This window comes from Geotrypetes seraphini, chromosome 15 (assembly GCF_902459505.1).
Source record: "Geotrypetes seraphini chromosome 15, aGeoSer1.1, whole genome shotgun sequence".
Taxonomy (NCBI): domain Eukaryota; kingdom Metazoa; phylum Chordata; class Amphibia; order Gymnophiona; family Dermophiidae; genus Geotrypetes; species Geotrypetes seraphini.
Genome location: NC_047098.1, coordinates 20,107,872 through 20,121,791, shown reverse-complemented (window position 1 = coordinate 20,121,791; position 13,920 = coordinate 20,107,872). Strand labels below are relative to the sequence as shown.

Here is a 13,920-nt window from a genome sequence, read left to right as displayed (position 1 = left end):
TGATCTTAGCTAGTTTTGGTGTTGCCAGAATAGATGACAAAGGAGGCAGTATGAAATATTAGAAATCCTAATGGAAACTCAGGTGGTCATGTGCCTGGGTCTGCCAGGCTGTAATGCTAAAATTCAACAGCAGCTAGGTCTATCTGGCAAGCTGCAGGGATAGGAACATGAAGACCTGGTGACAGCAAGCCTTTGTGTAGCTCGGTCTGCCTGGCAGGTTATCTAGGAGGCCAGATGGTCTGGTAAATGCCCTGCTACTATGAATAGCATTTAGATTATCACAAAGTTTTGAGATTACACAGTGAAGGAGGAGGAGAGGAAAGGAAGGGGTGCTGGGTATGAATTAGTGGGAGATCTTGTATGCTTAAGTGTTTTAAAATGGCAGAGTACAAATGAGAGAGGTGGCAACCAATAAGGAGAGAGATCTCATGAATACAGCGGTCACTTACTGTTGACAGGAAGAACAAGACAGACCAGCTGGCTCATCCAGTATATCTCCTATCATCTAATATGCCATTGTGACAGTCAATACTCACAGGACAATGCCAGTCACTGAAATAGATTTGTCTCTTTTGTGGAAGCTGCCTTGGGCAGTCTTATCTGCCATCAGTGTCTTACATTGGTAATTGCAAGTACAGAGCATGGTCCCTAATTGAATTATAGCAAAGACACCCTTGACAGTTTCGTAATATCAACACATCATGCTCATGCTGCACTGAAGTCCTCAAAATGGGTCTTTGTGCCATGTAGTTTGTAAATGATGTGTTCTCAGGTTTCTACGGTAATAACAGAAATCCCCTGATACAGAGAAGTACTTTGCTGAATGTTTCTGTCTCTTGTTTCCTGTGACATGCTATAATTTTTACCTTGAAGACATTTGTCACCTCCCCCTCCTCCCAAGTTCTTTCTTCTTTTGGTTATTATTATTATAATTTTTTTTTTTTTAATCCCTTTCACTTGCCTCTCTAAGAGCCGTGCAAAGAATAGTAGGACGGGCGCGGCAACTGGTGGACGCTAAGAAGGAGGATGGGTTCACTGCTTTGCATCTGGCTGCTCTTAACAACCACCAGGATGTCGCTGAGATCCTAATTAAAGAGGTATGTGTGAATCTGGAATGGGCCAGTAGGTTCTCTGTTGGAATTTGCCATACCTATACTGTAGGGTACAAACACAGTGCCCTGGTACCTTTACTTCATTTGCTGGCACTGGTTGCCAGAAATACCAGGCTTGAATTAAACTTGCAGAACCCCTTGGATTTACCAAGAGGGAGGAGTTGACTAGTGGTTAGATTACTGGGCTCAGAGTCAGAAGTCCTCTGACTGTGTGACCTTGGATAACTCCTTTTGAGCCTGATGTAATAAAGTGCACCAGACTTCATGTGTGTGTTACCTTCTGTTTTAGTGTGTATTTTTCAGGGCTTATTTTGCAGCCATATTTTAACATAAGTTTTAGTGCTGTGATAAATGCAGGTTCCTGTGTATGGACTTTCTTCCCGTGCAGGCAAACGTGCTAAATTTAAAGCACTTTTTAACTGCTGGTCACTAATGGTGAAGTAGTTCCTAACTTCAAATTCACTTCCTTGGAAATAATTTTTTTTAAAAAGCCAACAAAAATATACTGTGACCTAGGCTCCTCAAGTTGGGAACCCCTGGGCAGGCAATCCCCAATTAGGGCACTTAGAAAAATCACATCTAGGGTCCCCAAGTCAGAAAAACTCTGACCCAGGTTCACAGAATCCCCTAACCCACACATAAATCTACCCCCCAAAAAACCCTCACCCACTCTTCAGGTCACCCCTGTGGTCTCTACTTGCTTACCAGTGCCAGTGTCATCTGGACTGCCATCAATTTCAAAACGGTGCCAGTTCAGTTGAGGTAACTGACTTGAGCTGAACTGCTAGGAACTTGCCTAGGGTCAGTGACCCCAACTGAACTGTCAACATTTAGCAGTGGCAAGTGAAAGAGGCAGTGACAAGTGAAAGAGGAAATATTCATTGTTAATTATATGGAGACCACTGGGGCTGGTGGGGTTTGTATGGTGGGTGGAGTTAGGAGTTTTCTGGTCCTGGTACAGAGTTGTTTAAAAAGCAAAGCAAAGTTAGTGCATTTTTTTAGCATTACTTCCATTTCTAACAAATCATGTGCCCTTTTTGGTTTTTTTAAGCTGTGGCATACTAAACTTGGGGCCGTGGTTGGAAAGCCTCCAGACATGCACAAACGTCGACATCCATGCATGCGCGGAGGCCCTCCAAAAGGGGCCCTGAGCTAGCTAACCCTGGGAAGAGAGGTCCGGCGAGGAGGACAGGTGTCATGCCAGCTGACTGCCTTCAGGAGGTGCCTCTCGCCGGTGTCTCGCAGCACACCCTGAATCTTCCTTCAGCACACAGTTTGCAATACACTGGCTTATGGCATCTGATGATAACACTTTTTTAAAAATTTTAGTCACATGGTTAAAATACAGGCTAAACTGTAGCCTCCTGAGCCTCTGTACCCTGGGAGAGTCACCGTGGTAATTCTGAAAGGTTACCAAAAGTTTGGTGCTTGGATGCTCTGCGCTAAGCCCAAATTCTATATAGACGATTACCTGTGTAATGTCATTATACTGTAAAATACTAGTGTAAAGGGGTCATTTTATTTGCCAATACTGATCACGGCCATTTACACCATGTCAATGGCTGGTGTAAATGACCGTGACTAACTGTTGTAGTTATGCACATAACCGACAGTATTCTAGAATCTTAGAGGATCTGTGCTGGGCATGCTCCTGACCTGCTTATGCCCCTCCCACTTGAACACTTTGCCCCTTTGCATTTACGTGCTGTAGCAATTCTGTGCTAAATTTGTAGAACAGTGAAAGTGTGCTTATGTGTGAAATTGCAAATTGGTAGCAATTAATTCCAGTTATCAGTGATTATTGGTTGTTGGTGCCAGCTAGCTCCTAATTTATCAATTAACTTATATGCATAACTGGCACTATTCTATCATCTGCATACGCCATTTTGCACACTAGGCTCAAATTCTGTATATGGCTTTCTAAGTTGAGTGCCCAAATCGGTGCATATATCTGATTTGTGTGTGCAGCTTAATTGTTTAACAAGTCAATCAGCGCCAATAAGACAATTAATACCTAATTGATGCTAATTAAAAGTCACGCAAACAGCTTTGTAGGCGCGTTCTTTAAAGTGGTGCTTGTCACTTCTAGTACAAGAATTTCAAAAGGGGGTGTGGTCAGGAGAAGAGCATTGGTGGATCGTGGGTATTCTTAAAAGTTAGGCACACTGTAACAGAATTCATTCAATCCACGCACAACCTAGTTTTCCTTGGCCTAAATGCGCACGCCTAAATGTTAGGCCATTTATGACCACTAAGCGCAATTCTATATAGAGTGGAAGGCTTTTATAGAATCGCACTAAGGCTGTTTCGATTGGTGCCATTTTTTTTTTTTTGTATTGTATCGTATGTAGCAAAAATATGTACACTTCTCCCTCGGTATTTGCGGGGGTTAGGGGCGGAGCCGGACCGCGCATTGAGAATATCTTCTCGTCTGGCTCTGACCCACCCCCGCTTCCCTCCTGCCTTCCCCTCCAGCCTTACCTGGTGGTCTAGCAGGCTTTCGGGGCAGGAGCGATCTTCCTACGCTCCTGCCCCGTGCAGATCGCCAATAGGAAATGACTGCCGTGAGTTCCCATAGTCTCTCGAGACTACGACGGGAGCTCATGGCAGCCATTTCCTATTGGCGATCTACACAGGGCAGGAGCATAGGAAGATCGCTCCTGCCCCGAAAACCCGCTAGACCACCAGGTAAGGCCGGGATGCCGGGAGGAAGGCTGGAGAGAAGCGGGAATGTGCTAAACTACCCCCCAAAAAATCACAAATATGTGAAATCGCAATTTGGCTAGTTTGCACCAATTTTCAGTACTATGTGGCTAAATTTGTTTTTTTTAACTTGGGTCACCAAAATGGCAGATTTAAATTAAGGCGGTAAAGCTAAATCACCAAAATATAGGCTGTTATTTCTGTGCCTGAAAATGTTGTTAACTTCAGTGGCTGTTTATAGCTAGTGGATCTTAGGAGTTTGGGAGCCAGTAAAATCATACTGTCTCTCCGTGTGTCTGGAACCCAGATTACAGCAAGGTTCGTTCTTAATCTGACTTTGTGTCCGCAATTTAAAACACTGTAATAAATCTAATATTCCTCAGTTTTGGCGGCTATTAGGACATGCTCTCACCAGTAGTTTGAGCACCAAGAGCTTGTGCAAGTTGAGTATCAGGTTATCATCTGGATATGACTTTAGGTTATATCGTGCAGCCAGCTTTCATATTGTTTTTTTGTTCTTGGTAGGGTCGTTGCGATGTGAACTTGCGAAATAACCGGCTGCAGTCCCCCCTGCACTTGGCAGTGACGCAGGGGCACGCCGGGCTGTTGCAGCTGCTTGTGCGAGAGGGTGCTGACGTGAATGCAGAGGATGAAGACGGAGACACGCCCATGCATATCGCACTGGAGCGCCAGCAGCTGTTCTCTGCTATGGCTGAGAGGGAAGGGGAGGGCTCTTCCCTCCTCGCCAAGGTGAGAGAGCAGGAGGCAGACAGAGCAAAAATCATCCTGAAGTCAGAAGAGAGAGCAATGAAAGATATACACCATGGAAAGACAGAGAGATACACATAGAAAGCAGAGCGTGAAGAATGAGCTGGTGTGGTAGTTTTTACTGAAATTCTATACATGCACAAATCTAATAAGCCTGATGATCATTTTAAGGGGGTGCTGCTAGGATGTGTGAAATAAGAAGCTGAAAACCCCTAGAACACAAACTTATTTATGTTGCTGGCTGTGTAATCTTGTCTTGTGTCTGATGGAATCTTTTGGATATTTTTAAAAATCTTTTTAGGGAAAATATGGGGACATGAGCGTGGCACTGTGCTGCATACTGAAAAAGATCTTTAATTTCAGCTCTGGTGCAGCAGAAGGAATCTGAAAATTTAATACTGTTATTGCCATCGTCATGAGCCAGTCCTCTTGTGTTACTTGGCATCTGCTCGTTGCTGCACCACAGTTCTAAGCATGTGGGGAAAGCACGCAACTTCTTGTTTCTGCATAGGTGGGAATCAGCCAAGGGAAGCTCTGTGATCCAGCCAGAAGCCGCCTAACTGACTCACTGTGATTCCTGAATCTATATCTGTCTGTTAAGGGATATTTTCAGGACCTGGGAGAAGGAGGGAGGGGAGAGAATCCTCGTAATAAGACTGAGGGGAAGAGATACTGGCACTTCTGGGCCACGACATCAAGGACAAACCCCGCCCCCAGCACTCCCTTATCCACTGCACCCAGGGCAGACTGTCCTCAGCACCCCACCCTTGGTACACCACAGTGCGTTCTTTTGCTAACAGACATTATCCTAGGACAAGCAGGCAGCATATTTTCACACGTGGGGTGACGTCATCCACAGAACCAGGCACGGACAGTGTTAAAAGTGAACTGTCACTTTAAGTTTTAAGAAACTTCGCAACTGCCCGTACTGTGCATGCGCCTGTGCCTTCCTGACCAACGTAAGCTTGTGGTTACTCAGTTCTTTGTTTTCCGCAGAGTAAAGAAGTGCTTTCTTCTGGATTTCATCCAGTTGGCATTGCTTTCAACCCATATCGTTTTCTTATATTAAATAAATAAATTTTTTTTCCTCACTAGGGCCTTTCAGCCTTCGTGTGGGGCTTTTCAGCCTTTTTGTTATTCTTCGGCGGCTTTTCTCCTCTATTTAATCATTGAGTTTAATTTTTCTGTCCATGTCGAAACTGTTGACTGGCTTTAAAAAGTGCTGTAGGTGCCAGTGGCCTATTTCAATCACTGACCTGCATAGTTAATGTTTGCAGTGTTTGGGCCCTGAGCATAGTGTTGATACCTGCACATACTGTTCCACCTTACAAAAGCACTCGCTAAAAGCTCATCGCATTCAGCAAGAAAAGCTCTTCGGTTCAGCCATGGACACCGGAAAACACTCTGAGCCTACATTACCGTCAGTACCAGCATCGGCATCCAATGAGATTCCAGCATCAGATAAGCCAGCTAAGAAGCCATCCTCTTCCCAGCAAGCGTTGCAAGCCTCTACACTAGATTATGACGAACCTCCTAAAGAACTTCTCAAGTTACCTCTGCATAATCTTCTTAAGGAGGCCCCCTTTTGAAACAGGGAGAGTCCTCTTTCTGTCACTGCAGCCACAATAAAAATTGATTCACTCTACAGAATAATTTCTTGCCCTGGATTTTACAAACCGCAACTACAACGCCAATCGTTGCTTGTGGAGTTGACCCTTAAAACATCCTCTAATATCAGGGTTTAAGCTTCTGCACCACTGAGATGTGAGGGTCGTACTATGGACAAATTTGGTCACTTGTTGGCCAATGGAATGCTTAATTACAACTTCTACATGTTATTTTATTTTAAACATCTTGTAAAGAAGTTGGCTGACTTCGAGCAGCAAATTGCTCCAGAACATCTTGAGGATTTTCAGCAGACCACACATAGTCTTCTACAAACCAGGAAATATATGGCATCTTTCCAATTCTGACCTAAAAATTACTTTGGTCAGAGTTCACCTCAGTGTTGTTAGTGCTTTTCACGTTCCTGTCAACAATAAATCTCTGGCCTCTCATCCTCTTGTTTCCAGGTTTATGAAGGGACTTTTCAATTCCAAACCTCCACTCAGACCATCTCCAGTTGTCTAGGATCTTAATATAGTCCTAGCCACTTTTATGAAACCACCATTTGAATCAATGGCTTCTACTCACCTCAAGTTTCCTACTTGGAAAGTAGTCTTCTTGATTTCTCTCACCTCTGGCTGTCGAGTGAGTGAACTTCAAGCATTGGTGTCTAACCCGCCATGATTCCATCATGATAAGGTGGTTCTCCACACTCATCCCAAATTCCTCCCGAAAGTGGTCATGGAATTTCACCTCAATCAATCCATTGTTCTACCAGTTTTCTTCCTAAAGCCTCATGCTCATCCTGGAGAAACAGCTCTTCACACGTTAGACTGTAAATGTGCCTTGGCTTACTACATATAATGAACTAAGCCTCTTAGGACTTCACTTCAACTGTTCATCGACTTTGATCCTAACAGATTGGGCAAATCAGTAACCAAAATAACTATTTCCACATGGCTAGCGACCTGTATTTCTTTCTGCTATGTACAGGTTGGGCTGCAACTCAAGGGTTGTGTAACAGCACACAAAGTCGGAGCTATGGCAGCTCCACTCTCATTGATGAAATTTGCAAAGCTGCTACTTGGTCCTCAATTCAAACATTCACATATCACTACTGTCTAGAATCGTTTCGGCCAAGCAGTATTACAGAATTAATTTTCTTCTTTATGGCCAACTCTCCCTCCATCCCATTTCAGTAAGCTAAGGCATCCCATGTGTGAGAATATGTTGACTGCTTGTTCTAGGACAAAGCATAATTATTTACCATAACAGGTGTTATCCGAGGATAGCAGGCAGATATTCTCACATCCCTCCCACCTCCCCTGATTGGCTTCTTAGTTTACTTACGGAACTGAGGAACCGTGAGCCTATGTCGGGCGGTAAGGCACTCGCGTATGTGCGGAGTGGGCAGTTGCAAAGTTTCTCTAAAACTTAGTGAAAGTTCACTTTTAACACTGTCCGTACTGGGTTCCATGGATGATTTCACCCCACATGTGAGAATATCTGCCTTCTGTCCCCGGATAACACCTGTTACGGTAAATAACTGTGCTTTCTTGACCCCTTTATGTATAATTCTTTCCAGCTTCTGCTGGGTTGGAAAGAGTAAGAAAGGTCAGACAGTTATTTGGTTTCTGTTATCTCAGTGTCCTATTAATTCATTTTAACTTTAGCTCTATTAGGACATGACATAACACAGATCACAGATATACATAAGCTTATCAAAGCAATCATAACATAAGATTGCAAAATACAGTTCTCGCAGGTCTTGCCACTATCAGACCTATATCTAAAGGTCAGAATTTTGAGTTTTTATATTTATTTATTTATTATTTATTTATTTATTCAATTTTCTATACCGTTCTCCCAAGAGAGCTCAGAATGGTTTACATGAGATCATCCAGGTACTCAAGCATTTTTCCCTGTCTGTCCTGGTGGGCTCACAATCTAACTAATGTACCTGGGGCAATGGGGGGATTAAGTGACTTGCCCAGGGTCACAAGGAGCAGCATGGGTTTGAACCCACAACCCCAGGATGCTGAGGCTGTAGCTTTAACCACTGCGCCACTCTCCCCCCTGCGCCACTCTCCACTCTTCGCCCTGCTTATTTCTTCTTATTCCAACTTCATCTGGGATTTGAGGTCTACATGGTTCAATATATTATTTTAAATAGAAAATCCTGCCTAATTATTTGATGAATCTGCCTGTTTTGCTTTGTTTAAGGAAAATAGAGGAACCTAGTCAGGGCAGAACAGTTGTGCAAACAGTTCATTCATTCCGTAATCACATCTGTGTCTTAGCCTCCTCTCTCCCTGAACTGGTCGAGGGCTCAGCACCAGGACAGAATCTGCTGCTTCTCATGAGTTTGTCTTCATTTTCAGCTTCAGGCATCCGGTTTGATCGGCAACACAGAGATGAATGTAGGAGCTGCAATGGCGTGTTTCCTGGCACAGGCGGGGGCAGACATCCACTATGCTAATCACCGTGGGAAGAGCCCAATGGACCTTATCAAAGATGGGCGTATTCTACAGATTGTTAAAAACTTCACCCAGAGTTTCAGGTGCAGTAGACATTATATCTTTTCTAGCAATAGTTGTAATGTTAACTAGTGGTGTTCCCCCCATTTTGTATGTGAACATCGGGTTCTTTTTGCACGTGGGGAAAAAGAACCCGATGTTCACATACAAAATGGGGGGAACACCACTAGGGGTCAGTAACCTGGAGAGAGACCTGGGAGTGATGGTAGACGCAACACTGAAGGCATCGGCGCAGTGCGCCACAGCCTCAAAGAAAGCAAACAGAATGTTGGGTATCATTAAGAAGGGTATTACGACCAGGACGAAGGAAGTCATCATGCCGCTGTATCGTGCAATGGTGCGGCCGCATCTGGAGTACTGTGTCCAGTACTGGTCGCCGTACCTCAAGAAGGATATGGCAGTACTTGAGGGAGTACAGAGAAGAGCAACTAAACTGATAAAGGGAATGGAAAATCTCCCATATACCGACAGATTGAAGCAGTTGGGACTTTTCTCCCTGGAAAAGCGGAGACTTAGAGGAGACATGATAGAAACCTTCAAGATCCTGAAGGGCATAGAAAAAGTAGACAGGGACAGATTTTTCAAATTATGGGGCACCACAAGTACAAGGGGGCACTCGGAGAAATTGAAAGGGGACAGGTTTAGAACAAATGCTAGGAAGTTCTTTTTCACTCAGAGGGTGGTGGATACATGGAACGCGCTTCCAGAGGCTGTTGTAGACAAGAATACATTAAATGGTTTCAAAGAAGGTTTGGATAGATTCCTAGAAGAAAAGGGGATTGAAGGGTATAGATAGGTATAGACCACTAATCAGGCAATGGGCCTGATGGGCCGCCGCGGGAGCGGACCACTGGGCAGGATGGACCTATGGTCTGCCTCAGCGGAGGCAACTTCTTATGTTCTTATGTTAAGAATAGAAAGTAAAAGAGAATGACATCATGGGGCAACATTTCAGTGGCAGCCAGTTATCTTGGCAGACAGAGCTAGTATACTAAACAGAGGCAGCTACCTTAACTCCATTATATATGCAGCTGGCATATTTGGTAGACTTTACCTGAATAACTACCGAATATCCAGCTAAAGCTTAAACCTGCCCCTGCTACATCTCCTAATCTTAAACAAATAGGAGGTGATTCTGTATTTGGGTGCATCCATATAGTGCCTCAAGGGTGTGCAACAGTAGCATACTCTATAATGTAACCTAGACATGTAAGCAATGCCGGATTTACCTATAAGCTAAATAAGCTACAACTTAGGGCCTCATAAAAGTTCAGAATTTTGGGCTCAGAAAATTTTATGTGGCTTTTTATCAAACTTATTTCAATGTTTGAAAGGAAGAATTACTTTCATCCGTGCTTTTAAAGTAGCTTCATACGTAATGAATTTAGGTAATATTTTAAGCATAAATTTTTGTCTTCAGGCCAGTGACATAGTGAATGTACGCCCCCGCTCCTTCCCTGATCTCCCCCCTGCCACACACACGCCCACTCCCTCCCCCTCTTACCTCTAGTTGTTCACCGCTGCAAGCAACAAGAACTTCAACCTGCCAGGAATTGCTTCCTCTTCATTTGAGTCTGCTTAGAGACATCAGGAAATATAAGAATTTGTTGGCCACAAAACAGAGCCTGTTTTTTGGTAAAATACAATTTCAAAATAGTTTGTTTCTCTAACTCCATTTTGAAAACTACCAAGAGTGTAGCACGTTTTGCACTTCCTGGCATTTAGGCCTAAAGCCTTAGCAGTGGGTGCAACCTTCTTACTAAAAATTTCCCTGTAAATGCCTTATCTCATATGCAAGTGATAAGTACATCTTTTTAGATCCAGTCCAGTTAGAAGGTTTTCTGAAAAATAAACCGGTTCAAACAAAATCCTAGACTTATAATTTTGGTTAATTTCCAACTAGGGAGGATATTTGAAGAAAAATATAGAAGTAGATGCCACATTTTGCCTGCTTAGTTGTTTTTTCCTTATGCTAAATTTAAGTTGCTAAGGAAAGATACTGTCAGCCAGATAAAGTGGACTAGATCACTGAATGATTTTATTTTTCTTTTTTGTAAATGTCTATGATGATGGTTGTGGATTTTCCTTAGTTTGTTATATAACTTGTAATAAATGAATAAATAAAGAAAGAACTTCAACGTGCTCATGGCGACCCCCATTGGCTTTCCCTCTTACGTCACTTCCTATGAGCGGCATCTGGAAGTGATGGCAGGAGAGACGATGCGGTCACGAGGAGCATGTTGAAGTTGTTGTTCGCAGCGGTGAACAACTAGAGATACAGGGGAAGGGACTGGGGGGGCGTACATATGGCGAGGGGAGGACTGGGAAGAAGCGGGGGGGGAGGAGGGGTGCCTCCCCCTTACTACGCCACTGCTTCAGGCTTATCAGTTTTCTGATTTTTGCAAACTAGTTAATTATTAGTTATACAATGGTACCTCGGTTTACGAGTGCACTGGTTTTGCGAGTGTTTTGCAAGACGAGCAAAATATTTGCAAAATCGGCGCCTTGGAAACCGAGCGAGGCTCGATTTACGAGCACCCCCCCGTGATCCAGCACCCTTTCCCCGCGATCCGGCACATTTCCCCCGCGATCTGGCACCCCCCCTCCCCGACGCGATCTGGCACCCCGCCAACGCGATTGGGCACCCCCTGCCGTGATCGGGCACCCCCCGCCGTGATTGGGCACCCCTCGCCGCTTCTTACCGTCACCCGGGCACTGGCACCGGCATGTCCTGTGCTTGGTGCTGGTGCCCGAAGATCGGCCTCCTCTGCTGGGCCTTGAGCATCTGCGCATGCTCAAGGCCTGCGAGTTCACGTTCCCAGGTGACGGTAAGAAGCGGCTGGGGGTGCCCGATCACGTCGGGGGTTGGTGCCCAATCGCAGGGGGGAGGTGCCGGGTCATAGGGGGGGGCCTTCGGGGGGAGCAATGCCGGTTTTCGTTGGGGGGGGGAACCTATCAAAGCGAGTTTCCATTATTTCCTATGGGGAAACTCGCTTTGATAAACGAGCATTTTGGATTACGAGCATGCTCCTGGAATAGATTATGCTCGTAATCCAAGGTACCACTGTATTAATAAATGTGATCTAAATTACTAATTTTGTCAGTGTATGTATATACAGTCATGTGAAAAAATTAGGACACCCCATTAAACATTCAGTTCTTTCTTAAGAGATGTTTACATATCAATGTCAAATCTTTTTTTTAATTATCTCTGGAAAAGAAAGTGACTTAATTGTGGGTAAATAACAAAAGTTTTCCTTGATTTACTCATGAAACAAAAGATATTCACAAAAATATGTATTCTGAGGAATAAATTAGGACATCCCCACATATCCTCCCACTTTAAGTGGCTCAAATTGCACACAGGTGTATCACATCAGGTGCACGTAATCAGAACATCATTACTCAGCATTTTGAAGGAGGTTTGCCCTACTTAAACCTCAGACATTTAGTTTGGTGTGCTCATGATTGCTGCAGTGAGATCAAAAGAGCTGTCTGATTCCTTCAGAAAGAAGATTGTAGCAGTTTATAAGTCTGGTAAGAAATTTAAAAAGATCTCGAAAGAATTTGACATTAGCCATTCCACGGTCCGGAAAGTAGTGTACAAGTGGAGAACTTTCCAAACAACTGCCAACATGCCCAGAACTGGCCGACCAAGCAAGTTGACCCTCAGAGCAGACTGCAAGATCTAAAATAAGTCTCCAAAAATCCTGAAATGTCATCACAGGACCTACAGAAGGCTCTTGATACTGTTGATGTGAAAGTGCATGCCTCTGCTATCAGAAAGAGTTTGCACAAATTTAACTTGCATGGGAGGTGTGCAAGGAGGAAACCTTTGCTGTCTAAGAGAAACATCAAGGCCAGACTGAAGTTTGCCAGAGAGAACGTAAACAAACACCAGGACTTCTAGAATAGTGTTCTATAGACAGATGAGTCTAAAATTGAATTATTTGGACACCAGAAAAGAGGACATGTTTAGCGTACACCAAATAAATACTTGTCAAACACGTATTGTAGATAATAGTTAGTAGCAGGGAATCATTCAAGCCACATAAACATGAATTGCTGACACAACACAAACTGTATGAAAAATCATAATATGACGGAGAAAAATAAACCTCAATTGTGGAAGGCTGGGACTACACAAGTGCCCAGCCCTCAACACATCATCACGGGTTTATAAAAAAACTCCGTATACATGTAAATAAATAAATAGATAAATCACTTCCATTCATACAGAATCAAATATCTTCAAAAACTTTTTGTAGTGATAGCAGTGTGCACAAAATTCAATGCATTATTCATATCCAAAAAGTGGTGACCAGAATCCCAAACTTAACTCAATTATTAGCGAGGGCTACAGCTCAATTTCACTTATGTAAGCGGTTATGTGGCGGCATGGAGCTAAAAGTCACAATCATAGAGAAAATACACTCATCTGAAGGTGTAGAACTTCAAAAGAGGCTTTAAACACCTAGTCCCTAGTTTTTGAAGATATTCGATTCTGTATGAATGGAAGTAATTTATCTATTTATTTATTTACATGTATACGGAGTTTTTTTATAAACCCGTGATGATGTGTTGAGGGCTGGGCACTTGTGTAGTCCCAGCCTTCCACAATTGAGGTTTATTTTTCTCCGTCATATTATGATTTTTCATACAGTTTGTGTTGTGTCAGCAATTCATGTTTATATGGCTTGAATGATTCCCGGCTACTAACTATTATCTACAATACGTGTTTGACAAGTATTTATTAGCTATTACGATTGTATTCCAGAAACTTTTTAGCGTACACCAAATACAGCATTCCAGAAAAAGAACCTCATACCAACTGTGAAGCATGGAGGTGGAAGTGTCATGGTTTGGGGATGCTTTGCTACAGCAGCACCTGGCCATGTCATCATAGAATCCACCATGAATTCTACCATGTATCAGAGGGTGCTTGAGGAACATGTGAGACCATCTGTAAGAAAATTAAAGCTGAAGCGGAATTGGATCCTGCAACACGACAATGACCCAAAACATACCAGTAAAACCACCAGATTGGCTGAAAACTAGGAAATGTGGAGAGTCCTGGAGTTGCCGAGTCAAAGCCCTGATCTTAATTCCATTGAGATGCTTGAGGTGATTTGAAACGGGCTGTACAAGCAAGAAAGCCCTCAAACATTTCACACCTGAAAGAATTCTGCATTGAG

General features: G+C 43.5%; 1 protein-coding gene across 7 annotated transcripts in view; it reads left to right on the top strand.

The window, feature by feature from the left end:
- Positions 1-13,920, top strand: part of MIB2 (mindbomb E3 ubiquitin protein ligase 2) — an 86,349-nt gene that overhangs the window by 60,148 nt on the left and 12,281 nt on the right. For all 7 annotated transcript variants that reach the window (XM_033921379.1, XM_033921378.1, XM_033921372.1 and 4 more), the window contains 3 exons: positions 971-1,097; positions 4,341-4,565; positions 8,570-8,748. In XM_033921379.1, coding sequence (XP_033777270.1) covers positions 971-1,097; positions 4,341-4,565; positions 8,570-8,748 — 531 coding nt within the window. The remainder of the gene's footprint in view (positions 1-970; positions 1,098-4,340; positions 4,566-8,569; positions 8,749-13,920) is intronic.